Genomic DNA, 26,685 nt, shown 5'->3' on the forward strand with positions numbered 1-26,685 from the left:
TGTCTAAGGCCTGTGATGGAATGCTTCTCAACTGAGATGCACAAGAACTTCATTAATGCTGTTTCAGAGGATCACTTTGTGCTCCCTTCTGCAGAACAAACACCAGACTAGGGAAAGAATCCGCAATGACACAGACTGTGAAACTACCGACATCTATGAATTCACGCCTTTCCTCATTGACGTAAACTTGTAGTCCAAGGATCATTCTCTTAACTGAGTGGTGACAATAGAAACATCTCTATACGTTAAAGAAAAATAATTTTTTTTTGTAGAGTTGAGGGATAGATTTCAAACCAAAACACTATGCAAGAGAAAATCAATTTTAAAAACTGGTTCTGTTTTATATGGCTATTGTTTTAGACTCTAACAGTAACCTATTTTTTTTTAAGTGACAGGTTGCATATCCTCCCCTCCAATTCTATCTCTGTAAAAATGGCACCCATGACCTCACTGTCTCAAAACAAATGGGCATGTGAGGCGCAATCCTAGTCTCTACTGTTCTTTGCTGTTTTCCTTGAAGAGGTAAACACCAAGTAACCACAACAAAACGATCACTCTGGAGCACCGTGTACATGGAGACGGGGAACGGCAACAACTCTGTGCATCCTTCAGTGAAACACTGGAGACACTCTGGCTTGGAGGATGGGAAGTTGGAATCGCTTACCCGACACATTCCTGGACTCTCATCCCGGCAAAAGGCCACACTCTGAGATGTTAAAGCTGACAACTTTCCTTTGTAAATGTTTCTACCCAGGAAGACAGTATTTCACCCACCATGAAGGCTTCTGGAAGGAGACACATTCGTCCCAAGCAGCAGAAGCGGTAAGGTTTGCAGAAAAAACAATTGGATATGCCCCCAAGAATACTTAACTTCCTTCTCATTTATCTACAGTTATTTTTAAAATCATACAGCCTATTAAATTCGTTTCAGTGCCTGTCTCTGCCAAAATAATGCAACTTCAGTAGACAACAAACAAACAAACCCCAAAACAAAAGAAGTCTGAATGGCTTACCTTTGATATGCCTGAGGAGAGGCGGGAGGTGTATTGAACACATTCGAGTGTGGGTGATAAGGTGTCTTTTTCAAAGCCTGAATTAGATTTTGTCTATACTCTGGGTCTATGCACCACAATGACCCTTTCCCGATACTCTGCAAAGAACAATAAAATATAAAAGTGATTAATACAGAGACAGTACCCACTGTGCAGTAAGTAGATGTATCACTCTCATCATAGTTACTGATTTTGAAAAGCCTCTCACTTCTTTGTTAACTGTCTGCCAGCCTTAACTACCGTACTATTGTGCTCTGACAACAGAACACCAGGCAGTGCGCTTCTGTGTATTCACATTAAGTTTAACAAAATGAATATGTTATTTCCAGGTGATGTTGCTACAATAATATTGTAATTTTCATATCCTACTGACCAAAACCCTCAGTTCCCTTATTATTTTTCAGTGTCAACTTTGAAAAACATATGTATTCCCTTTAAAAAGTGAGTTTTAAATTTGTCAGGTATCAAGGGTTGAGAGAAAAAGAGGGCAGAGACACCCTCAAAACTGTCTCTGCTTTAAAAATTCGAGGGTTATGTTTTCAAACCATATTACATCGGTGCCACTTTACAAAAACAGAAAAGTAATCCACTTGTTTTTTCCTTCTTAACAAAAGAATGACATTTAAGCTTCAAATGGAATTCTGTAATGACCTTCCCAAAGAAACAAAAGAACTCAGGCAGCAGTGGTAAACCTTAGCCAGAATCCAGGACTTATTTTTTGATATCCTCCATTCTGGATTTTGCTCCAGACCTGAATCTTCAGAAGTCAGAAATTTTAAAATACAAATTTTATCAAACTGGTTCCATGGAAAGAGGGAGATTTGCTCGGAGGCCCACTTTCAGCTGGACGCTTTCGTTCTGGGCACACAGCATTTTATAAAACAAATGTAAGACCTGCCTCTGAGGCCCGCTGGATCTGGCGGCAGGCTGGTATGACGGGCAGTCACTGTTCTGACTGCTCGCTTTCAAGTGACCGCATGTACCCCAGCTGCTTGATAAGGTCATTTGTAAACATTTACTGATTTGGAGAGAAAAGAAGTCAAATTATATAAACCCACACCCACCCCAAGCTTCCAGCCAACGACTCGCTAATTTTCACAACTATTATACTACAGGAAGACTTAGAAAGCAAACAAGAAAATCATTTAACTATTATGCAGGGGGCAAAGTCCAAGAAAATCCCTTAGAAGGATAACTAAAAATAAATTATTCCTAAAACCTTTAAAGTTTTAAAAATTTGTATTTCAGTCATCAGCTTACCAGATAGTTTACTTACAAACTTATTCACAGAACCCCTTAAAATTCTTTACTATCAACACCACCGACGCACTCAGCACAGGGAATGGCTCAAAGCCAAGGTCCAGGGCTACAGCCTCTGCTCCCCCCCCCACTGCTGCTCCCCCCACCCGACCCCCAAGTGCAGGCCTGACCCCAAACACAGTCCCAGTCAGGCCAACCTGCCTGGGCTAAACACCAAAGCTCCCAGTTTAACCACCCGATGCTTAAAGAAATGAAAGATTTCAACTTTAGAAAACTCAACACCCTACGTGGTCTTTTCCTTCCATGCGTACATTTTCAAGCCCAGAAGGGGGACTAATGACACTTTCCGGGTAAAGCAGGCAAGGCCACCAATGATCAGCCCTGGACCTTCCATTCTGTCCTTTGGAAAAAAGCTGTGCAGCACACTTTTTAGAAGAAAGCAAAAGCCAAGATGCTGAGAGGCGTGGGGGAAGACCAGTAACTACCAAATCTGGGTAATGTAAAGCAAACCACAAAAGCCAGTCAACTCCTCGGCAGCAGGGGGCCTGGCCTGAGTCCATCAAAGGCTCCCTGTCGAGCCCTGTGCCAGTGGGACTCCCTTTCCAATCCCCTTGAAGATGAGGCTCCCAACTAGCTAGTTGGAGGGCCAGGGCCCATGTGCAACCCAAACGTTTTTGCAGTGAGATTACCCTGGTTCTGGGAACCACACGGGGCTTCTGTTTCCATCAAGGTGGCTTTCAGGGTAGGGCCGTTTAATCTTACAGGGAATAAAAATATGACAAACAAATGAAGGGAAATAACAATAAGGCAAGAAGGTGGTTTCTCCTAATCCTTAGCATCTTGTTTATTATACTACACTACTATTTACCAGAAGAAAAAGGGGAAAACCCCGCAGGATTGGGGTGCAGGTACAAGAGGCAGGCCGAGCTATAGTAAGAATGGGAGTTCTAAAGCCAGACAGATGTTTCCTGTGTGGCCTTGGGCAAATCAGGGTCCCCTAGAAAGTCCAGGCTTCCTCAGTGGCAAAATAAAGACCCCCTTAGAGAAAGGTGTGCGGTCCACACGACAGGAAACACCTAGAACAGTGGAGAACGTATAGGCATTCGATAGATGGCGGAGGGCGGAGGGGACCATGAACAGCTCCTTTTGGACAGAAGAAAGATGGCAAAGCTGGCTGCACCATGCTTTCCACATCTGATTTTCCCATCATGAAAGAATCACCAAATTCCAACAGAGGCAGTGGGTGGGGCCTCCAGCAAGCAGACCTTCCACGTGAGGACTAAGTATTAATCTACAGGAGTGTCATTGGTCCCGGCTCAGCAAGTGCACTCTGGAGAGCTTTCCTACTTTCTAAGACACCTCACTTTATTGCCACCCCACTCCACCATCGCCCTCCTATGAATCTCTCACTCCATGTTACTTCTCCCTTGCGCAGGAAGCCAACTCTGACTTCCCTACTAGAAGTTTTCTTTTGCTCGGGTCTTCGCACAGTGACCACCAAGCTAAGGTTTAATTCCAAACTTGGTCAGCACACATTCACAGCATCTTCACTGCAGGCAACGTGCCCGAGCTTGGGATCATCACGGCTCCTACCTTGATCAGTTCTGCATTTTACAGTGAGCGTGGTCTGGAACTGTGATAGATTTTCACAGACCAAACACTCATTTCAGTATCTCACACTCAGAATTTCCAGAGAGAAGAAAATAAGCCAAAAAAGCATCTTCAGGACACACCTATGGGGACACTGTAGATCCCTCAAACCCCTCCAATGATTTTCCAGTGGAGAGCTCTAGGCAGAGCTTGGAAGGAACATGAAAGAGGCTGGCACCGCATCTTATTTGCAAGCATTCTCGTTGGTTTCATGTAACAGTTCAGAATAGTAAAAAGGTTGACTTGAAAACTTTTAAAATGGAACTATGCAGAACAGAGAATGCTCAAGTTTATTCGGCCAGGAAAAATTACATTTAATGCCCATAACAGGGGAGAAAAGGGTGTAATTTGATTAGAGTTGCATAATAAGTTTGAGGGTCAGAGCTTTCAGAATTATCTGCATCTCATCTAAAGAATATGGATTTCTTTTTTTGAACCATAATAACTGAGAGGCTCATGCACCATTAAATGTTAGGGAATTCAAGATAATAAGGAAAGAAAGATTTCTATTCATAGACACATTTTCATATTTGAAAAGTATTTATATATATTTATATAGGTAATATATTTTTATAAAATATATAAATATACATATTTTCTATATTTATAAATATATTATATAAAATGCATATTTATAAATATGTTTATATATATTATATATATATAAATATATATATATTTAAGACAAAAACATGTCTGTGAAGGAAGGGAGAGGTGAAGGAAGATCTTTCTTACATGAGCACGGGCGTGTGTGCACACACACAGAGTTTGAGAAAACTAATGTGAAAAGGAAAAAGGAGTAAAAACGTACGGATGGGGCTTCCCTGGTGGCGCAGTGGTTGAGAGTCCGCCTGCCGATGCAGGGGACATGGGTTCGTGCCCCGGTCTGGGAAGATCCCACATGCTGCGGAGCGGCTAGGCCCGTGAGCCATGGCCGCTGAGCCTGCGCCTCTGGAGCCTGTGCTCCGCAACGGGAGAGGCCACAACAGTGAGAGGCCCGCGTACCGCAAACAAACAAACAAACAAACAAACAAAAACATACGGATGAAGCCAAGTTGTTGTTGTTGTTTTAATTAAAAAGCACCTGGTGGGGGCCTTCCCTGGTGGCGCAGTGGTTGAGAGTCCGCCTACCGATGCAGGGGACCCGGGTTCGTGCCCCGGTCCGGGAAGATCCCACATGCCGCGGAGGGGCTGGGCCCGTGAGTCATGGCCGCTGAGTCTGCGTGTCCGGAGCCTGTGCTCCGCAACGGGAGAGGCCACAACACTGAGAGGCCCGTGTACCGCAAAAAAAAAAAAGCACCTGGGGAATAATAGACAATTCCTTGTTAGCAATAAAAACATCAGTACATAGCAGGAAAAAAAAGACCAGGAGAACCTATATTGTAGAAAGAACTGATTAGTGAGAAGGGTTTTTAAAAAAGAGAGAGATAAGAATAACAACTAAATTAAATCTTAAATCTAACTTCTAAGGATAACTGCTTTTTCCCTGAGAGGTCTGGATCCAGGGGCATCCCCGGCAGCCCATGAATTTCTCCCTGTTCTCGGAGCTCCGCAGACCCGCACGGCAGCACTGGCCAGTCTGCCAAACATCCAGCCTTCACTGCGGGTCTCTTCACTAGGTTGTCCCTGAGGATAAACCGTATTTTAAAACATTGTTTACAAAATGTGGCCCATGATACATTAATGGGGCATGTAGTCAATGTAATGGGTCACAACCAGCACTGCCTTCATGGAACAGACTAGAACCAAACAGAACAGCTTAGAAAGCATCTGTACTAAAGTAATATTTTGTGAAATGTGTGTGTGAGTACACCTGCGTGTTGGTGTACAGTGGATCACAAAGTAACATACACTTCTTACTGGGGATCTGGGTCCAAAAAGGGTGGTAAACACTGTTCTAGAGCAATGGTTTCCACTTTCTTCCTTCTCGTCACTTCTGAGGGATAAAGCCCTTTCCCAGCTGTAACGGAGGACTCCCTCAATGTGACCCCCAATTCACAGGGGAGGGACCATGCTTGGGGATGGGGTTTAATGAGGCAGGACCCATGGCAAAATGGAGCAGCGAGCTGGATACGTGTTGCTGGTGACTCTGAAACAATGCCCTCCACTTTTTTTTAACTCTTTATTTTGTACTGGAGTATAATGATTAACAATGCTGCATTCGTTTCAGGTGTACAGCAAAGTGATTCAGTTATACATATACATGTATCTATTCTTTTTCAAATTGTTTTCCCATTTAGGTTGTTACATAATATTGAGCAGAGTTCCCTGTGCCGTCCACTAGGTCCTTGCTGGTTATCCATTTTAAATATAGCAGTGTGTACACGTCAATTCCAAACAATCCCTTTTGATGTTTCTGATATGCCATTTCCACGGATGTTTCCAACACCACCCACCCTCTTCCGTTCCCTCACCCATATGGTACCCACTGTATGCCAGGCACCATGGGGGTACATTAGTGAATACAGAACAATACAATAAGGCAACTGCTCTCTTGAAGCTTGGATTCTGGACGGGGAAGAAGACGGTAAGTAAGTCAAGAAATAAATAAGCAAGATCATGACAGACTGTACTGCCTGCTGTGAAGGAAATAAAGAGAGTTGTGAGTTGGAAGACAGGAACTTGCTGCTGTGTGAAAAATAAAAGGGTTGGGAGCGGAAGAGGACCTGCCGGGATCTGTGATGAGCTGATGCCATAGCCCAGGCCCGACGTGACCAGGTGGTAGCAGTGACGTAGAGGAGAGGGCAGCTTCGGGATGTAATCTGGAGAAGCAATGGGACCTGGCAATGGATTAGAAGTGGCAGGTAAAGAAAAGAGAAGAATAATGGTTTGATTTGAGTAACTAGGTCAGATTGGGAGGCAGGGGGAAATCCAGTGCTCAGGTGAACGTACAACCTTTGAGCCTTTGTATTAAGAGCTACTGATTAAGGTACGTGAAGGAACTTGCTGGACATATGCCACTCCCTTCCCTCTGCTGTCCCCTCACTGACCCCAAACTTTATAGCAAAAGCTTACGGACACAGAAAGGTAGATCTGAGGTGGTCTGGCTTCAGAGGTTTAACATTAACTGATTCTTCTACAGCAGGCACTGGTAAACGTTTTCTTAAAGGATCAGAGTAACTATTTTAGTCTTTGTTGGGAATTCCCTGGTGGTCCAGTGGTTAGGAGTTGGCATTTCCACAGCACGGGGCACGGGTTCAATTCTTGGTCGGGGAACTAAGATCCCACGAGCCACATGACACAGCCAAAAAAAAAAAAATTTTTAGTCTTTGTAGGCCACACGGTCCCCGTTGCAACTATTCACCTCTGCCATTGCAGAACAAAAGCAACCACGGATGTAAATGAACAGACATGGCTGTGCTTCCATAATATTTTATTTACAAAAACACAGGCCACTGTTGGCTGGTCCCTCTCTACAGCTTCTGCACTTGAACCCAGCGTTCAGACTCAAAGCTCCTGTAGTTTGGGAACCTAAAACCAGGTAAGGGGAGTCTTCAGACGCTAAGAGAGTTGGGCTGGGTCCTGTGGGATTGGGGAGGGGATGCCAATGATGATCTAAGTCAAGTGCTCCAAGGCAGGAAAGGGGCCCATCTGCAGGGATGCGGGAGGGAAGAGGTACGGACGCTCACTGGAGTAAGTATGCTCATCAGTGACGAGTACACATATTAGTATTTGTTGAGCTGCACCTAACACCACTGCTTCTGAAAGTCAATGTGTATGTCCAGTTCACTTTCCCTCTCTGGGTCTCAGTTTCTCATCTATAAATTAGATGGTCAGACTAAATCATCCCACGGGCTCCTAACTCTATGCTTTGAGGATGTGTTACTACAGATTACTTAGTATACACGTACCTTCAATTCCCCATCTCCTTCCTAGCTTCCCAACACTGCCATTTTTCAGTTCTGGGTGCTTTGGGCAAGTTACTTAACTCCTCTGAGCTTCAACTTCCTCATCTATAAAAAGGGAGTGATATAATAATACCTGATTCACAGGACTGTTGCAAGGATTAAATGAGATCATCCTATGCATGGCGCATAATAAAAGCTCCACAAACACTACCCTCCTGATCATGATGGTAAAATATTAAATAGCCAGCTTTCCTTGACATCAAGCTCCAAAACATGCAGGCCCTGCCCTGTGAGGGGGAATACTAGCCAAATGGTGAAATAATGCAAATTTCATCTTAAAAAAAAAAAATCACACATGGCTATTTGTTTTCCACTGTCTGATGGTACTTTCCTTGGTCCGAAGGAAGCTTTTTTTTTTTTTTTTTTTTGCGGTACACGGGCCTCTCACTGCTGTGGGCCCAGCCACTCCGCGGCATGTGGGATCTTCCCGGACCGGGGCACGAACCCATGTCCCCTGCATCGGCAGGCGGACTCCCAACCACTGTGCCACCAGGGAAGCCCCAAAGTAAGCATTTTATATCAGATGTACTAAGGTAGAAATGAAAGGATCAAAACAGAACAAAGCAAAGTCGTGGGCACTGGAGTGATGCCAGGAGGGATACGAGGCTCTGAGGATGCTCCTCTCTTTGAGTCGCTTCCTTGTGCATCGAGGCCCCTGGGTGCCAGGACCCTGTGGCAACCCAGGACTTCCCAAGGGAGGTCCCTACCCTTCAGACCTTAAACCTGCCACCTCCTGAGTGGAGAGGCCCTACCCTCCACGCTGCCCTGGTACAGGGTGGGGAGACAGCTGACTTAGGGAATAACACTGTTGTGCCTCATTCTGAAGCAGGCCATTTAACAACACCTGTAACCATGACACAAGGCAGGGTCCATTTTTTAGGGTGCAGAACCTCCAGAGGAAGACAAACAATACACAACTCTAAAGGACTACACAAGCTGGCCAATGCAGTATAGGTTGGCAGAGGAGGGAAAGGATGAGTCCTGCAGGGGACAAAGGTGCTGAAACCTCGCACTTGTGCACATATACACACACAAGCACACCACACACACACACACACACACACACACATATTCCGTCAGGCCAGCTCCTCCTACGGGCCCACCCAATGCCCACGCCCTCTCCAGCTACTCCCCTACCCCAGGCTGCCCCCGCTAGAAACTGCAGCCCCTTGGAGACTGTGTTCTCCCCATCCCTCCTCTAACTTTCCCATCAAAGCCCCAGGACAGAGTCTGGCTTTCTGAGGTTCATGCTCCCTGGGGCTGTCAACAGTGGGAGGCAAACACTCTTCACTGACTCTGACCAGTGAGGGGGCAAGAGGCAATGCCAGGGCTTCCCAGGGAGAATTCTAGAATGCAACCCCGCACATGGCTCCCAAGCAACAAAGGGATCCGCCTGTGTGGATCTTGTCTACACCACTACCCTACTGTGGTGTTACCAGGAATAAACCTCTTGTCCTCTCTGACTGCCAGTTTCTTCACCTACATACTAGAGGTAAAACAAGCTTCTCCCAGTCTTGTTGGGCTTAAAGGTGATAACATATAAAATGCGCCTAACACCATACCCAGCGTGAAAAAGACACTTAATTTAATTCTACTTCCTGTCAAAGGACATCACAGGAGAAGTTGGGTGAAACTGGAAAAAACAAATAAAACAGAAAAGTTATTCTAACAAGTGCCAGTAACGTCATACCACAACAAGATGCTTATTTAGCAAGTGAGTGACTCCTAAAGACCCTTTTTGTCCTAAAATTCTATAATTTATAATCTAAAAACATCAAGGGGGATTTTTAAAATTTAAAACTGTTAAGAAAAGGATCTGGGGAATTCCCTTGCGGTCCAGTGGTTAGGAATCCACGCTTCCAATGCAGGGGGCATGGGTTCGATCCCTGGTCAGGGAACTAAGATCCCGCAAGTGGGTACAGCCAAAAAAAAAAGAAAAAAGAAAGTAAAATAAAGAAAAGGATCTGAAAAATTAGCCAAATACATGAAACAGAGGAGGAGAGAGGGAAAAAGAACAAAACTGATCACAAAGAATTTTTTTCTAGATACATCATAACAAAATAGACAACTACTCCAGAAGAAAGATAGTTTTAAAAAGAAATCACATCAGACAGTTGGATTTCCCAAACTGTTTGCAGTGTTTTAAATGTCCCACTTTGCTTTCTAAATAGTTTTTTTGTTTGTTTGTTTTCCAAAAGCAGAAAGAGGAATGGAAAAGACATATTACATACCTGGTCCAGACAGGAATCCCTCTCTCAAGACCCTGGCCTGGTGGGCCTCAGTCTAGCTTCATTCTGGGGAGCGGCCCTGCAGGCGGGGAGGGCAGCCCCAGTACCTGGAGGACCAGCCCAGCTTGTGGGCATCGGGAGCTGGACACAGAGCCCCTGAGATTCACAGCCTCTGACTATTTCGAACTCACTAACATTGCATCTTCTGAATATCAGATACACAAATCTCCTCCAATCCCGCAATCATCTTGCTATTATTTTACACATGTATTCTAAAAGCTAGGAAGATGGAAATCAAGATAACATGTCACTTGTACAATATTCAGACACCTGAGCTCTATAATGAGGCTTTTCCACAAGCGTGCCTCGGCTGTCTCTGAAAGCCTCCCTCCCTTCACCAAGCATCCATGGAGATGGGGACGAGGGAATGCAGGTGGCACAGGTAGGGAAGGCATTTTTTAGGCCTGAGGAAAATGCTTCACCTCCAGTGGAGAAGCTGGACAGACTGTGTGTGTGTTTAACTGGTGCAGGAAAAGTCAATCATTTCCTTGCATTAACACCTAAACAAAACCAAAATAGCCCCAAGATCTGCCTAAAACCAAATTGATCTCTAGGACAAACCTGGCAGGTGAAGCTGGGTCGGGGTGGGAATGGCTGAAGGACACCAGTTGATTGGAGTTTACAACCAACGGCTCTTGCTCTACAGGAATCTCTCCTCTATCACTCACCATGATGCTGACTTCCACAGCTCATCACTTAATTTCCACCGGGGGTTAGGAGAGGCCAAAGGGAGGGAAACTGTGAAGCACATCAACTCATGGAGGCTGGCAAAGCTAGCAAGTGTTTGTTTGGGTTGAAATGAGTTATTTTTGGTGCCCTCTAGACTACTGTTTTCCAACTACCAAAGGCAGTCAAGAGCTAGTGCACTAACAACGATCAATAATAAAATGATTACCAAAACACCTAGAAGACATTTACTTAAAAATACTGTCAAACTCTATGCTGGTAAGTTCTAATAAAGAAAAGGGAACACACACACACACACACACACACACAGGCACGCACACACGCACCCTGATACTCCGAGCCAGAAAGCCAAAGAATTGGCATCTTTAAAATCACTGCTTTTATCCAACTAAATCTTGGAATTCTCCCAATTAGTTTCACCAATCTGTCCTTTGGGGCCCTTGAGCAAATAAGAGTCAACGATTCTTCCCTTTCTGAAACCTCACAGTATTAGCCTAGGCAAGCTGAGAAGAAATACAGACACAGAGAAGTTTACAAAAACTTCATACACTCCCCAAACACACAGGAAATATAAAAAGCTGGTGGTTTTATATACTTGTAATACCAGCCGTGCTACACCACTTCAAAGAGTGAAATTACTACTCAAATGAAATCAAGATATTGTGGCATCAAACAGTCCTCCCTCTCTCTCTCTCTCATACACATACACAGAGGATATATGGATAGATAAATAAATCCTACGTGACCACTTAACTGCTAATAACTTTATTACAGAAACAAAGATGAGCAAATTTACAAGGTTTTATTTGTCACTGGATATAAAACAAGTTATATATAAATATATAAAACAGGACGGTACGTGATAAAGTTGTTTGGAATGTGGATATATTCCGTTTTCAAATTTATAAATAACAGTTGTTTGCATCACATCTACAACCTTAGAGTTAAAACTGCATAAGCAAATTGCAAAGAGGCTACATGGGAGAATAAAAGACATATATTGACTTGCCTTTTTCAGGCCTTTTTTTCCCCCAATTTAAAAAGCAAACTGACTTAAAGCTAGTAAATAGGAGGGGAGGTAAAACTCACCATTCAGTACACTGTCAGAAATAAGAACTCAGTTATTTTAAAAGTTCAAGACCCAGGAAAGGATTTTTATAAACCCACTATGGAGAGGTGAGAAGATGACAGCCAGCTCCAGCTCTGGACCGAACTTACACTCCTTCTGGTACCTCTACTTTTTAAAAAGTGATTCAAACGTGGCAAATGAGAATTACCGCAATAACGTTTTATGGAGGGTGACAAAGGCCCACGTGGGTCTGACAGAGACACCCGTGGTTGGATTACAACTGGCCCACCAGTGCCAGTTTATCTCCTGGTTGTCCATAGTTACTCATCTATTTTTAAATGTTCCAATATGATCTTATCTAAATGGCACATATAATTTGATCACCTTATTTCCATAACTAAGAGTTGTTAAATGTGCCTGGCCAGGTAAGAGTTACAGTTACAGGCTGTGTGTCTACTGGGCTGGAGCTTAACGATTATGGCCTTTTACTTTTTTTAAATAATCATAAAGACCCTCTCAGTAGAACACGCACGCTGGGTTGGTAGTTTGGTTGGCTTGGTTGGTTGTTGTGGTGGGTTTTTTTTGCGGTACGCGGGCCTCTCCCGTTGCGGAGCACAGGCTCCGGACGCGCAGGCTCAGCGGCCATGGCTCACGGGCCCAGCCACTCCGCGGCATGTGGGATCTTCCCGGACCGGGGCACGAACCCGCGTCCCCTGCATCGGCAGGCAGACTCTCAACCACTGCGCCACCAGGGAAGCCCAGTTGGTTGGTCTTTTAAAGAGCAGACCACTGGCCACGGGACCAACGAGCCACCCACTCTCCCTGATGGTCCGTCCCCATGGGGTCTTTGCTGGCAGTTCCTAGGCTGGGAATCCAGCTTCTCGCCACAGTATTTTGCTATAAGCAACTCGGCCCACTTTGAAGGAGAAGTTACCTTTACAGTGCCTCTAAATTCTAGCACAAGCATCCCAACCACAAAGGAGACACTTTCAACAAATGGTATCTGAGCACAGCCTGGGTCCCTGATGTTGTAGCGTCCGCTACGAGGATAAATCTGAAGCCATCCCTGACCCAGGTGGGGGAAGCAATAATGATCAAATGACCCTGTAAGATTCCTTTGATATTACTGTGGGTGCTAGTCAGACAGAATCCATGGGGCCCTGGGAGCAGAGGGAGTGGCCGAATTTGTTGCGGGACAGGGAGAGGGTGTCCAGGACAATTGCAGGTAAGAGGTGGCTGGTCCAGAACGCCAAAGGAACACATGCCTGACAGAGCGCTAGGCAGAGAGGGGAGGGGAGACAGAATCAGAGGATGATCTGATCCTGAGATTAATGATGAAGAAAAATATAAGTGAACAGAGTCCCCCAAAAAGACTCGCTGACCTGGACCCCAGGAACCACATGAAAACCTTGGTGAGGCCTGAGCTTCCTGGTGTCTAAACGACCTCTCTTGGCCTCACACTGAGTCTCCCTGAGGTCCTTTTCTGAGTACGACTGACCCTTGAGCAATGCAGGGGTTGGGGGGCACGGACCCCCAGGCCCCCATGCACAGTCAAAAATCGTTGTATATTGGGGCTTCCCTGGTGGCGCAGTGGTTGAGAGTCCGCCTGCCAATGCAGGGGACACGGGTTCGTGCCCCGGTCTGGGAGGATCCCACATGCCGCGGAACGGCTGGGCCCGTGAGCCATGGCCGCTGAGCCTGCGCGTCCGGAGCCTGTGCTCCGCGACGGGAGAGGCCACAACAGTGAGAGGCTTTGTATAACCCTTGACTCCCCCAAAACTCAACTACTAAGAGCCTCCTGTTGACCAGAAGCCTTACCAGTAACATACACAATTAACACATATTTTGTATGTTCCTTAATTTTTTTCGATATCCCTAGGCTACACAGTTCGCCTGCCAGTTTTTTCAAATGGTCACAAATGTCCAAAATTTTTTCCAATATATTTACTGAAAAAACCCTGCACAAAAGTAGACCCGAGCAGTTCAAATCCCTGTTGTTCAAGGGTCAAGTGTATTTAAAAAGCAAATTACACCCTTAACCTCATCATCATATCACCCTCACAAACTGTGTTCCTGGGAGGTTCTGCAAAAGGGCAGATACCTCAGTATCTGCGTGTCTCTCCCACAGACTGCTGATTTTGGTGATAATGTGATACGTGTCCCCTGGAAAGGCCAGTGTCAAAACTGAGCACTGGTCACTATGGGGATTCACCTGGGCCACAGGCACAGTGACCTAGAAGATTCGTACAGGGCCACAGAGGCAACCTGGGACAGCACACCTGCTTCTGGATGCTTCTCAGCTCACCTGAGAACTCACTGCAACCTGAGGGGCACAACACAGAGAACAGCCCTCTAGAGAGTCAACCAGAAGCTCATGAGGTTCCTAACAACTGACAATTACACAAGGCGACCTGATAGCCAAGCACAGGACCTTCGGAGAAAGTCTGCCAAGGGTTCTGAGTTACCTGATTACAATGCCTGGGCGGGGGTGGGTATCTCTGGCTTACTACAGAGCGCCTTTCATCTCATGGTGTAAAAGTCCTCTCTGACCACCGTTTCCTCAGTCCTGAACTGGATCTCGGGAAGGACTCCTGAGGCCGGCATCTGATCCCCCCCCCACGGGGGAGGGGAGAAACAGGGACGCTGGGTGCATTGCCCAGGGATACCCGGGGATTCCTACAAACCGCACTCAGACCATGCCACAATGATTAATTAAGGTTTCCCAAAACAGCCAGCCCTTGATTATCCATGGAAATTTTATACACAAGAAATTTTAACTCACTCAGGATCTTGCAGAGTCACTTGGCCTAAATGTCAGTCCAAGTCGGAACTCAAGCTACACATACGTGAGTAGCGGTGGTAGTGACGGCAATGACCGTGAACACTGACCACGAACTGACCATGTGCCAGGCACCAACCTAGCATTTCATGTGCATTATTTCGTTTAATTCGCCCAACAAACCTGGAAGGTGGGTAGTAGGATGGCCCTACCGATAAGGAAGTTAAGGTTCAAACAAGTTAACTAACTTGCCTCAGTTTGACTCAGGAACCCGTGCATGTCACCACCAAAGTAAGAGTCCTGTGACCAACACTAGTAGGTAGGTAGGTAACCAGCTGCAAGAAAACCTATCACACATTTCCGAGTCAAATCACGAATAATTTGGGGATGATCTACTGTACGAAGTGATGTCCATCCTTAAATGGCAGTGTGCATACAGATGCTTTCTGATACACATACACTTATTCACACAGAGATTTTCTTTAATCGTTCATGTCAGATGAAAAACAGTCAAATAGTCACTATTGTTATTATGACGACTTTATATTTGCATTGCTGGCACGTGACCATCTGCAAACAAAACATCACCTTTCTGTTTGTAAAGCAAATTTCGAAGGGCAATCAAATATCTCAGGTGGCCCTAAACAACTCGATGAAGGAATCTGAGAAGATTCAGGTTGTTCATAGCCAAGAAAAACAGGCTCCGAAAAGATAGGGGCTTCCCTAGATCCTAATCAGCAAGAAGCAGAGCCAGCCACAGGCTTCTGAGTTGTCCGCCCCCCCCCCCAACATCTTTCCACCAAATCATGTTGCTTCCATGAGAAAATCCAGCCTCCTGGAAGTGTTTTCAAATCTTTAGCATTCAGAGGGTTCCAACAATCTACAGGAAGGGCTGTACCAAGATAAACAGAATCCCACAAACTGGGGCAACTTGTGTATGTTTGTCCCAATGTTTTTTACATCCTCTCCCTTCCAGGTGGGACCCCACGTCTCTGAATTCACCTGGCAGGAAGGAGATGCTTAAAATCATGTGCTACTTTAAAGAAATTCTCAAAGGGAATTAGGAGAGAAAGGGCTTTGGTTTGATGGACATGTTCTAAAATGGGTGAGAAAAAGCTAAACTCCAACATCCTTCTGCTGGAATCATCTACACTGGATTTGTTTGGCAACATAAACACAGCCTTAAATTACACTCAACTTCTGGGATAAGGTCTAGACGGCCTGTGGGGTCCACACACCACAGGGAGGATGTGATTTACATTTCTGATACGTTATGTCCTTATAAGTACATAATGAGTACTTATAAGTGCATCTATAACTCATTGTTGTCTTTTAAGACAACAGAAAGAAATGTTGTACTTCGGGTGTTTCAACGATGCAGCTGTTCCCCAAAACAAAAACAACAAAAGACAGCATCTATTCCGGCAGCACTTCCTTCCCCATGTGGCAGCCCTGAGGACAACTTACAGCTTGCAGGGGCTCTTGAATGGAAAGCATGCTCTGGGCATTTAAGCTGTGGTGAACCTGTGCGGTGGGTCCCAGGAGTCCCAGCTCAGAGAGACTCTCCATATACACAGGAGAGCTTGTGGGGATGCGTCCTGCTCAAAAGGCCAGCTCTGTCTTCTGCATTCCCAAAGGGAGCCCTGGAGGAAGGGAAGCTCTCCTTTGGGAGAGATCTCCCCGGATTTTGTACCATCCTCCAGTGATGGGAAAGTAAGTATCAAACACTTGAAAATGAAGACTATTACAACTTAGCTGAGGGCTTCCCTGGTGGCGCAGTGGTTGAGAGTCCGCCTGCCAATGCAGGGGAGGCGGGTTCGTGCCGCGGAGCAGCTGGGCCCGTGAGCTATGGCCGCTGGGCTTGCGCGTCCGGAGCCCGTGCTCCGCAACGGGAGAGGCCACAGCGGTGAGAGGCCCGCGTACCGCAAAAAGGAAGGAAAAAAAAAAACTTAGCTGAAAGGAGTTGGGGGTTCTGTTTACTGCGGTTTGCTGTTGTTGTTGATTTATTTTTGGCCACGCCCGTGGCATGCAGGATCTTAGTTCCCCAACTAGGGATTGAACCCGCACCCCCTGCAGTGGAAGTGCAGAGTCTTAACCACCGGACCGCCAGGTAAGTCCCTGTTTAGGTATTTTAAATTAAGGAAAGATCTTTAGATATTGTTTACAAACCTCCCATTGTGATCCGCCCGACCACCAGGAGCCCCATTCCTCTCTGGCCTCTGCCAGGGCTAAGCACACACATGCACTAGATATTCAGGGCACGTGAGGACCAACGCAACAGTTCTTAGTCCCCCCCATTCTATATCTTACAAGCGTGCTGGATAGACTCCCTCCGCCCCGCAGGCCACTCTACCCTCCTCTGCTCACAACCCTCGGAGGCTGACACGTGTAGACACATGGACAGTCTCCCGGGCCCACTGACCTCCAGTCTGCGTCCTCCAATGGGAGGTACCAGTGAGAGAAGTTAGGGTGGGAGGAGAAGGAGGGCAGGGTATTTATTCTCCTGGCTTTCTCCAAGAAGTGAGCTGCGTCCCGCGGCCAAAGGCCCTGCCCCTACTGAGGGTCCACAACCTCAGCTACCTTCTCCCCCAGGTTCCAGCTCCTGCTCCCTTCCTTCGCCCCTGGACCCAGAGGTGAGGAAAGTTCCCCGGTGCAGCCAGCCATCCCCCCTCCTCCGGAGGGAGTGCACCACCCTTGCTGGTTTCTTGTATCCCTGCCCACTGCTGCCAACTAGTCTTTTATTAAACACGCCTTGGTTACTTCAGCTTGAGTGTGCCATCTGTCTCCTGCCAGGACAGTGACTGGCAAAAATAAAAACCAAACTGATCACTCTAGAATTTCACTCTCGGAATCTACGTGCCACAATGTGTGCATACTAATTCCCTTGCAATTTCTGCAAGGCAGAGAGGATAGCGATCAGGCAGGGGGAAAAAATGCCACCAATACTTCCATCATAATTTACTCTATTGTGTACCTTGAAAGAGCAGAATTCATCTTCTTAAAAAGTGAAGTAAGCTTTCAAACATGAAAACTCAATTACAGGATTAGAAAAGTATGTTGTTCCTAAAAATATTCTCTGTAGAATTCTTTTACAAGTGCATCATCAATGATTTCCACTATGTTTCAGAGTCACTTTAACCATGTGTAAAAATTGCAAATAGGACAGCATTTGTTGTGAAGTTCCAGTTTTAGAAGAGCAGATTGAAACTACATCTTATCTAAAACCTTTTATAGAGTAGATAATAGCTCTATGGTATGAATTCAATGACTATAACAACAATAACATAAAATCAAAATTTCTAAGAATTTAAGACCTAACAGTTAACCTCACCCTGAAGACCCCTGGTGTTTTATACTAGGTCAGAGTGACCTACAGGAAATCAAAACATAAACCAAAGTTTCAAATCTAAAAACTATGAGCTGTTTTGGGATGGGGTTGGGTTGGGTGGGGATATCTAACAAACCTACTAAAGGAAAAAAAAAAAAAAAACCGTTGATAACATAACACTGACATTCTTTAATCACTGAGAAATGGTTCAAATCCAGTGCCAGTATCTACAATGTTAAAAATAAAACTAAAAAGGGCTTTTAAGAAATTACATGTAAACCAGGTGTTAGCAATGTATTTTTTGTAAAAACACTGAAAGTCTGTCTCAACCAGGACTCTGTAAGGAACAAGCCCATACAACTTCATCTAAAACCAAATAGTTCAGTGAAGGCTTATCATGGTTCTTCCACAGACCTGGGTTCCAATAGTGGGGTGTTGGTTATTTTCCAAGGGTTGAGCCTGTTGCTACAGATCCCAGAGTCAGAGCAGGTTAGAAATTTTGCAACAGGTATTAAGGGAGGGAGCATGTAAACGTCTTTATCTTGGGAAACCATGATGAAATCCAGACACCACAGCCTTAGCCCTCTCCTTATATCTGTCCTACAAAGCACACAGCAAAGTTACGAGCTTACATTTATTTGTGGGGCTATGTGATCAATGCCTATCTCCCCTCACTAACATGTAAACTCTCTGAAGGTAGCATCTATTTCCATTTCTACTCAGGACCCAGTGCCAACACAGATACAAGTGCCCAACAGATTCTCCAATCATTTAAACCACACCTTCCACAGTAGGATTGAGAAAAAATAAGTTTGAGACTTCACTAAATATACTTTTTCATAGAATGCTAATGTTGGAACTAAGAAATACTTTACTATTCAAAATAGAAGTTCAATCAAAAGGAGAACAATGCAAATTAAAATGGTAAGATAGGACAATATGCCCACGGGAACTGCTAAAATTAAGAACACTGACAATACTAAATGCGGTCAGGATGGGCAGCTACTGAAATACTCACAAATTGTTGGGCAGGATGTAAACCAGCACAACTGCTTTGGAAAACAGTTCAGCATTTTCTTATAAAATTAAACATACATTTACATGGGACCCAGCAAACCCAGTCCTAGATATTTACCCAACTGAAATGAATGCACCTATCCACACACAGACTTGTACAAGAATGTTCAGAGCAGATTTATTCATAATTCCTAAAAAACTGCAAACAATCCCAAATCCATCAGCTGGTGACTAGATAAACAAATTCTGTATCTCCATAAAATGGAATACTACTCAGCAATAAAAAGGTATGTATTATTATTGACAACATTTGTGATTCTCAAAAACATGCTGAGTAAGAGAAGCCAGAAATAAAATATACAATTTATGATTTCATTAATATGAAATCCTAGAAAAAGTAAAACTAATCTACTGAAAAAGAAAGTACAACAGTGGTTGCCCAAGGGTCTGGGTGGAGGGAGAGGAGATCGACTCAAAGGAGAAGGAAGCATTTCATGCTGATGAGAAGGTTCTGCTCTCCACTGTAACCGCTGCTTACACAGGCGCATACATATTAGTCAAAATGCTTTCAATGGGTGCACTTTATTATGAATTTATTAAATTTTGCCTCAGTAAAGTTGATTAAAAAAGAAAAAGAACAAACCATAATTTTAAAACAAAATTTAAAAAGCAAACAAAATAACCTAACTAGAGGATCAAGTGGGCAATATAACCTGACAAGGAAAAGAGTTCGTTCACGTGACTTTTGAATTCACTATTGGCTGTGCAGTCTAGTGGAATGTATATTAAGGACAAAATGAACTACAAAGAAATACTATGTTTCCATCAGAATTACATTATTAAGACAATATGATTTTGAAACTGTTTTATGTATCTCGTAGAGTTCAGCAAAAAGTGCACGTGTTAATAGCATTAACAGTATTAGGAGCCAAGCAAAGAGCGATGAAGACAAAATCAAAGACTTAAACCCACTAATGTTTAAAGTGATTTGGAAATAGCAATAAACGCATGATTCTATTTTTCCTTGGTTCTGTGCACTGAAAATAATAACACCCCAGCCATAGTGAACACCCCTAGCATACAGATTCGGTTTCTAAATACCATTCTCCACTAAATGGAATCGGAGCTTTTTTGGAGAAATGGATGATCCCGTGCCTGGAAATAGAAAGTATAAGATGAGCCTAAGGCATTTCCATGCAAGAAAGCAAGGTAGTGCTCGAAGACGAAAAGAGGCTTGTTCAAAAGACAGAAAAAAGCAGCTTGAAAGGCCCTACTGGCCAAGTTTGGGATAATTTGAGCATCAAAACAACATCTGTTGCTTCGCTTGCAAATATTTTCTCCCATTCTGAGGGTTGTCTTTTCGTCTTGTTTATGGTTTCCTTGGCTGTGCAAAAGCTTTTAAGTTTCATTAGGTCCCGTTCGTTTAGTTTTGTTCTTATACCCATTACTCTAGGAGGTGGGTCAAATATGATCTTGCTGTGACTTATGTCATAGAGTGGATTAATATCCAAAATATACAAGCAGCTCATGCAGATCAATATCAAAAAAAAAAAAAAAAATGAACAACCCAATCCAAAAATGGGCAGAAGACCTAAATGGACATTTCTCCAAAGAAGACATAGAGATGGCGAACAAACATACGAAAAGATGCTCAACACTATTAATCATTAGAGATATGCAAATAAAAACCACAATGAGGTATCACCTCACACCGGTGAGAATGGCCATCATCAAAAAATCTAGACACAATAAATGCTGGAGAGGGTGTGGAGAAAAGGGAACCCTCTTGCACTGTTGGTGGGAATGTAAATTGATACAGCCACTATGGAGAACAGTGTGGAGGTTCTTTAAAAAACTAAAAATAGAACTACCATACGACCCAGCAATCCCACTACTGGGCATATACCCTGAGAAAACCATAATTCAAAAAGAGTCATGTACCACAATGTTCATTGCAGCTCTATTTACAATAGCCAGGACATGGAAATGACCTAAATGTCCATCGACAGACATATGGATAAAGAAGATGTGGCACATATATACAATGGAATATTACTCAGCCATAAAAGGAACGAAACCGAGTTATTTGTAGTGAGGTGGATGGACCTAGAGTCTGTCATACAGAGTGAAGTAAGTCAGTAGGAGAAAAACAAATACCGTATGCTAATGCATATGTATGAAATCTAGAAAAATGGTACTGATGACTCTAGTGGTAGGGCAGGAATAAAGATGCAGACGTTGAGAACAGACCTGAGGACACAGCTGGGGAAGGGGAGGCTGGGACGTAGTGAGAGAGTGGCATGGACATGTATACACTACCAAATGTAAAACAGATAGCTAGTGGGAAGCTGCTGCATCGCACAGGGAGATCAGCTCAGTGCTTTGTGACCACCTAGAGGGGTGGGATAGGGAGGGTGGGAGGGAGGCTCAAGAGGGAGGAGATATGGGGATATATATGTATGCATATAGCTGATTCACTTTGTTGTACAACAGAAACTAACACACCATTGTAAAGCAATTATACTCCAATAAAGATGTATAAAAAAATCTGCAATTGATTATAAAGCATTGACGTAAATAAAAACCTATGAGGCCATAGCAATATTCACAGAGAGAAATTTATTTTGCTACCATTAGAGGTGACTATTACACCAATCCCTTTTTCTACACATCGGTCATTATAGGTCCTTTTTGGAACTTTAATGCCAACTAATGATAGAATTAGAAAAGTCACCATCGTGCAACTCCCCAGTGAAAGAATTCAGTCAAGAATCATCAATGGATACACACACTGCACCAAATTATCTCCCCATAGAGCACGGGCTAATGGCAAAGCAAAAAACACAGATAGTGTTGTGCCTACCCAGGAGGACATCTTTATTCCTAAGCAATGCATGCTGACGTTTTGATGCCTACAGCTTTCTTCTAATTAGGTCATATAATCTATACGTAAAGATGAAGCAAATATAACAGGTTAACAGTTACGGATTCTAGGTAGTAGGGTAATAGGTCACTGTATTATTTTTGCAGAGGTGTAAATCTCATCACGATCTGTAACGTCTGATCCCAGACAGAACCTATACATCTACAGGTACACTATACATCTCCATAAGTGAGCTGTGCTGAATTGTGACCCTAACCCCACAAATTCACATGTTGATGTCCAAACCCCTAGTATCTCAGAATGTGACTGTATTTGGAGACAGGGTCTTTAAAGAGGCAGTTAAGCTAAAATGAGGTCATCAGGGTGGGCGCTAATCCAATATACGACTGGTATCCTCATAAGAAGAGGAAATTTGGACACAGACACGCACAGAAGGATGACCATGTGAAGACACAGGGAGAAGGCGGCCGTCTACAAGCCAAGGAGAGAGGCCTCAGGAGAAACCAACCCTGCCAATACCTTGATCTCAGACTTCCAGCCTCCAGAATTGTGAGAAAATAAATGTCTGTTGTTCAAGCCCCCCAGTCTGTGGTGCTTATTGTGGCACATCTGGTAAACTAATAGGAAAGATTTCCAGGAGAAGGAGGAAGGCTATGCCTCTAATTCAAATGGAGGAACAGCTTTTGCCACCATGTGCACATTAGCCATTCACTGATATAGAAAATCAAGAGCTCCCAGGATACCGCGTGCGTGTGTGCGTGCGTGCGTGCATGTGTGTGTGTGTGTGTGTGTGTGTGTAGGGGGGTGAGAGTTGAGACAGCTATCCAGGATGACTTCATGTCTGCTGCATCAGCTGGGGAACACCCAGGCACCCTGGAATCACAGGCTCTTGCACACTCACTGGACTCCTCTCAGAGCCAGACATGTCTGGGGAGGTCCCCGCAGCCGTGGTGTATCCCAGGAGAGACACTTAAAACGCACATATCTATCTGCTGTAAGTGATCAGATGTGGAATTTTCATCACTGAGCAGAAGTGCTTCAAATATATTAAAATCATTTCTCCTTGAAATAAAACAAACATTCTCATGTTTGTCAGCACAGTTCTTCTTTATTAAAAAGAGGAGACATTTAAAATATGTACTTTTTATTACACAATTTTTACCTTTTCAGAAACAAAAAAGCAAGTAAAAACTGGTAAGAAAGACTAAGAAAATAGTGTCTCATCAAATTTTTTTTTTGCAAATTATTCGAATCCTGCTCAGGTTATGAGGATAGAGGGTCAGTTCTAGAATCTCGGGATGTGAGAGCTGGAAAGGGTCTCAGAGATCTGGCTGGCCCTCCTCATTTGCCATTTAAGGGACCCAAAGTCTGGCCTGGCCCCAGTCTCCTGGTTGTAGCCACACAGTCTTCTCTCAACCAGACCTTCACTCTGGGACCCTCCTTGGCTGTGGTGAGAGCCCTGAGTCCTCCCCAGCAGACAGCGGTGAGGATGGGAAGATTTTGCTGGAACCGCAGCCCATGGCTTCTCAACCTCAGCCCTACTGGCATGAGGGGCAGGGTAATTCTTTGCTGTGGGGCTGTGCTGTGTGTTACAGGAGGTTAAGCAACATCTCTGGTCTCTACCCACTAGATGTCAGCAGGACTCCTCCCCCAACGTGTGACAACCAGTCTCCAGATATTGCCAAGCGGCCCCTGAGGGGACAAAACCACCTCCATTAAGAGCTGTTGCTCCGGGCTTCCCTGGTGGCGCAGTGGTTAAGAATCCGCCTGCCAATGCAGGGGACACGGGTTCGAGCCCTGGCCCGGGAAGACCCCACATGCCATGGAGCAACTAGGCCCGTGCGCCACAACTACTGAGCCTGTGCTCTAGAGCCCGAGCACCTAGAGCACGTGCTCTGCAACAAGAGAAGCCACTGCAGTGAGAAGCCCGCGCACCACATGGAAGAGTAGCCCCCGCTCACCGCAACTAGAGAGAAAGCCCGCGCACAGCAACGAAGACCCAATGCAGCTAAAAATAAATAAATAAAATTAAAAAAAAAAAAGAGCTGTTGCTCCAGAGCACAATAAACTACTAAGTTCCAGCAGGAAGAGGACTCCCTGAACCCGGAACGCAGGACAGCGCCTTTTCCCACATCACTGACCTCCCCACTGCGGGTGGCTGAGGCCCTCTCTTCCCAGCCTCATTCCTGTTAAGGTCCTATTTTCCTGGGACACCGAAGGACTTCAGTCAAGCTTAACGTCCTTTTCCAGGTTAACATCAAAATGCAGTCAGCTTTCCCAAGAAGAACATCTCAGAGTGAGCTCTGCATTGATGGCGCTGCACCCCCAGTCCTTGCCCTGGCCCTTCCTGACGTGCCCAGAGCGCAGGCCCCTCGAACCACGTCCCTTAACAGCGCTATCCACAGACAGGGCTGCTTCTCACTCAGCACCATGGCCAGGACCTCACGGGCCCCACGGACCACGAGGAGTGGTCCTGGGAATCACCTTCAGAATCACTTGTGAAGCTCAGCCATGTGGACCAGAGGCAAAACCAGCCCTGAGATGCCTAAAGCTCTGTATGTAACTCTGAAATCAAGCTCAGCAACTGCAGGAGAAATGCCCTGTTCTCAGAAAATCATCACAAAGACACCAGCAAGGTAATTGAACTGTCATCTGCAAATATTATCGATAAATACCAATAATAATCTTCCACTGTAGACTATTTACTCTCAGTATTCCTGAAGCGACTAAGAGGATTATGCCTCGGACCAAGGCCTCAACCTACAAAACCACACGGATTATAGGTTTGCTCTTAATTTTATAAAGCCTTCCCACAACATCTGGTGGCATGACCATAAAAGCCCAACTAATCCTACACGCCCTGACATCCCAGCCCCAGAGAGCACGCTGCCAAGTCTACGGCCCCAGCACGCACAGTCCGGGAGGGGCTCCACGACGTTTGCCTAAATGAAGGTAAAGCTGGCCCCAGGCCCTTTGCTTGACCCTCTCAACTCTCTCCAAAGCTTCACCTGGCCCGCCCACTGCCCACACATTGGCTGTCTACCGGCCACCCTCTCCAGATGACCCCTGGGTGCCCAGAGTCTGCCATGGCCAGACCACGACCCATCAGCTTCCCCACGGCCCCCCAAAATCCACCATCTCCTCCTTGATGCCTGTCACGGTGCCCGATGTCACCACCCTCTCCTCTAAGCAGCTGTAAGCCTCGACTCTTACTCCCCCTCCATGTCTGCCCATCCCGCTGCCCCCAGCTGTCATCACAGCCTCACACTCTACCTCCAGGAGAGGAGGTCTGGCATCACCTACCCCTTTCCTACAGCTACCAACCTAGTCAACCCCTCACTGCTCCGGCCAAACCCCTGGCCCCTAATCCACCACACTGCTCCCTCCCGCCAGGTGTAACTACTCCAATTACCACTATTCCCCATGGCCAAGCCTTTGACAGCTCCCAGCGTAGAGAGAAAACATACCACCTTCCAGGCCTCACAGTCTGCACCTTCCTAGCTTCCTGACCTTCTCCCTTCCCTGTTCCCTCATCCCCCTTTTCCACCAGCTCCCTCTCCAAACTCATCTGTGTCCATTCCAAGTTTGCTCAAGCTACCTTCCTACCCCTCCCACAGATGCCCTGTGAGGTGGATTGGGAGGACATGGGTGTCAGAGTCAGACAGACCCCACCTCAGATTCTGCTCTGCTGCTTACCAGCTGTGTGACCCGTGACAGGTTACCTCATTGTTCTTTGGAGCCTCGGTTTCCTCATCTATAAAATGGGACAACAATTCCCCACTTCGTAGCATGCTGAGATCATTAAATAACAGGAGAACATTTGACAAAGAAAGGGTAGTATCTGAGGCAAGGTAAATGTGGACAAGAGCTTACAGGTCACACTGAACAAGGCAGGTAAATGACAATGAAATGCACCCCCATCTGATGGGAGGGTGTCCTGCTGGGTCCCGAGTCGGGGGGTGGGGGCAGGCCCAGTGCAACACTGTTCCCCCAAAACCCAAGCGCTTAGAATGCTTGAGTTGTTTTGTGTTTTGCACATGGTTGCTTTTTCGTTTTTGGCTGGAGCCAGTACCATCTGTGAATTACACTGCAGAGGCCAGGTTTTCGATAATTTGAATTAGACCTCAGGGAGCCTGAACTAAACATATGTCCCACAAAAATATAAATTAATTCGTATGTTTTCATCTATTAATTGGGAAAAGGGGCTTTTTATCAATGTCTAAATTTCTAGGAACCGTCAGAGAAAGGTCTGGTTCTTCCCATCACACACACCACCTGGCAAGAAGACATCTTCCAACAGGTCAGCCTTCTCTAGACAGACATGAGGATGGCGTACCAGCATTAGAGACAGCAAACACAATGGATGGTCTTTAAATAAAAGTACCAGCAAGCTCACTTCATTTTGCTTAAATGAAGGTAAAGCTGGCCCCAGGTCCTTTGCTTGACCCTCTCAACTCTCTCCAGAGCTTCACCTGGCCCGCCCACTGCCCACACATTGGCTGTCTACCGGCCATCCTCTCCAGATGACCCTTGGGTGCCTGGAGTCCGCCATGGCCCAGCCAGGAACCATCAGCTTCCCCACGGCCACCCAAATCCACCGTCTCCTCCTTGATGAGACAAGTGTGAGTGTGCTGGTCTCCTAGAGCTGTCATAATAAGTTACCACAAACTTGGTGAATTCAAACAAAAGAAATATTAAGTCACAGGCCTGAAGTCTGAATCCAAGAAGCTGACAGAACCACACTCCCCTGAAGGCTCCAGGGA

The 26,685-nt window shown here is 45.3% G+C and overlaps 1 protein-coding gene across 4 annotated transcripts in view; it reads right to left on the reverse strand.

Moving 5' to 3' along the window:
- FOXN3 (forkhead box N3) overlaps window positions 1–26,685 on the reverse strand; it is a 408,969-nt gene that overhangs the window by 184,401 nt on the left and 197,883 nt on the right. For all 4 annotated transcript variants that reach the window (XM_082618968.1, XM_082618969.1, XM_082618967.1 and 1 more), the window contains one exon: window positions 1,014–1,150. In XM_082618968.1, the coding sequence (XP_082475094.1) occupies window positions 1,014–1,150 (137 nt within the window). The remainder of the gene's footprint in view (window positions 1–1,013; window positions 1,151–26,685) is intronic.

The sequence above is a fragment of the Mesoplodon mirus genome, assembly GCF_964341445.2.
Source record: "Mesoplodon mirus genome assembly, chromosome: 4".
Classification (NCBI taxonomy): domain Eukaryota; kingdom Metazoa; phylum Chordata; class Mammalia; order Artiodactyla; family Ziphiidae; genus Mesoplodon; species Mesoplodon mirus.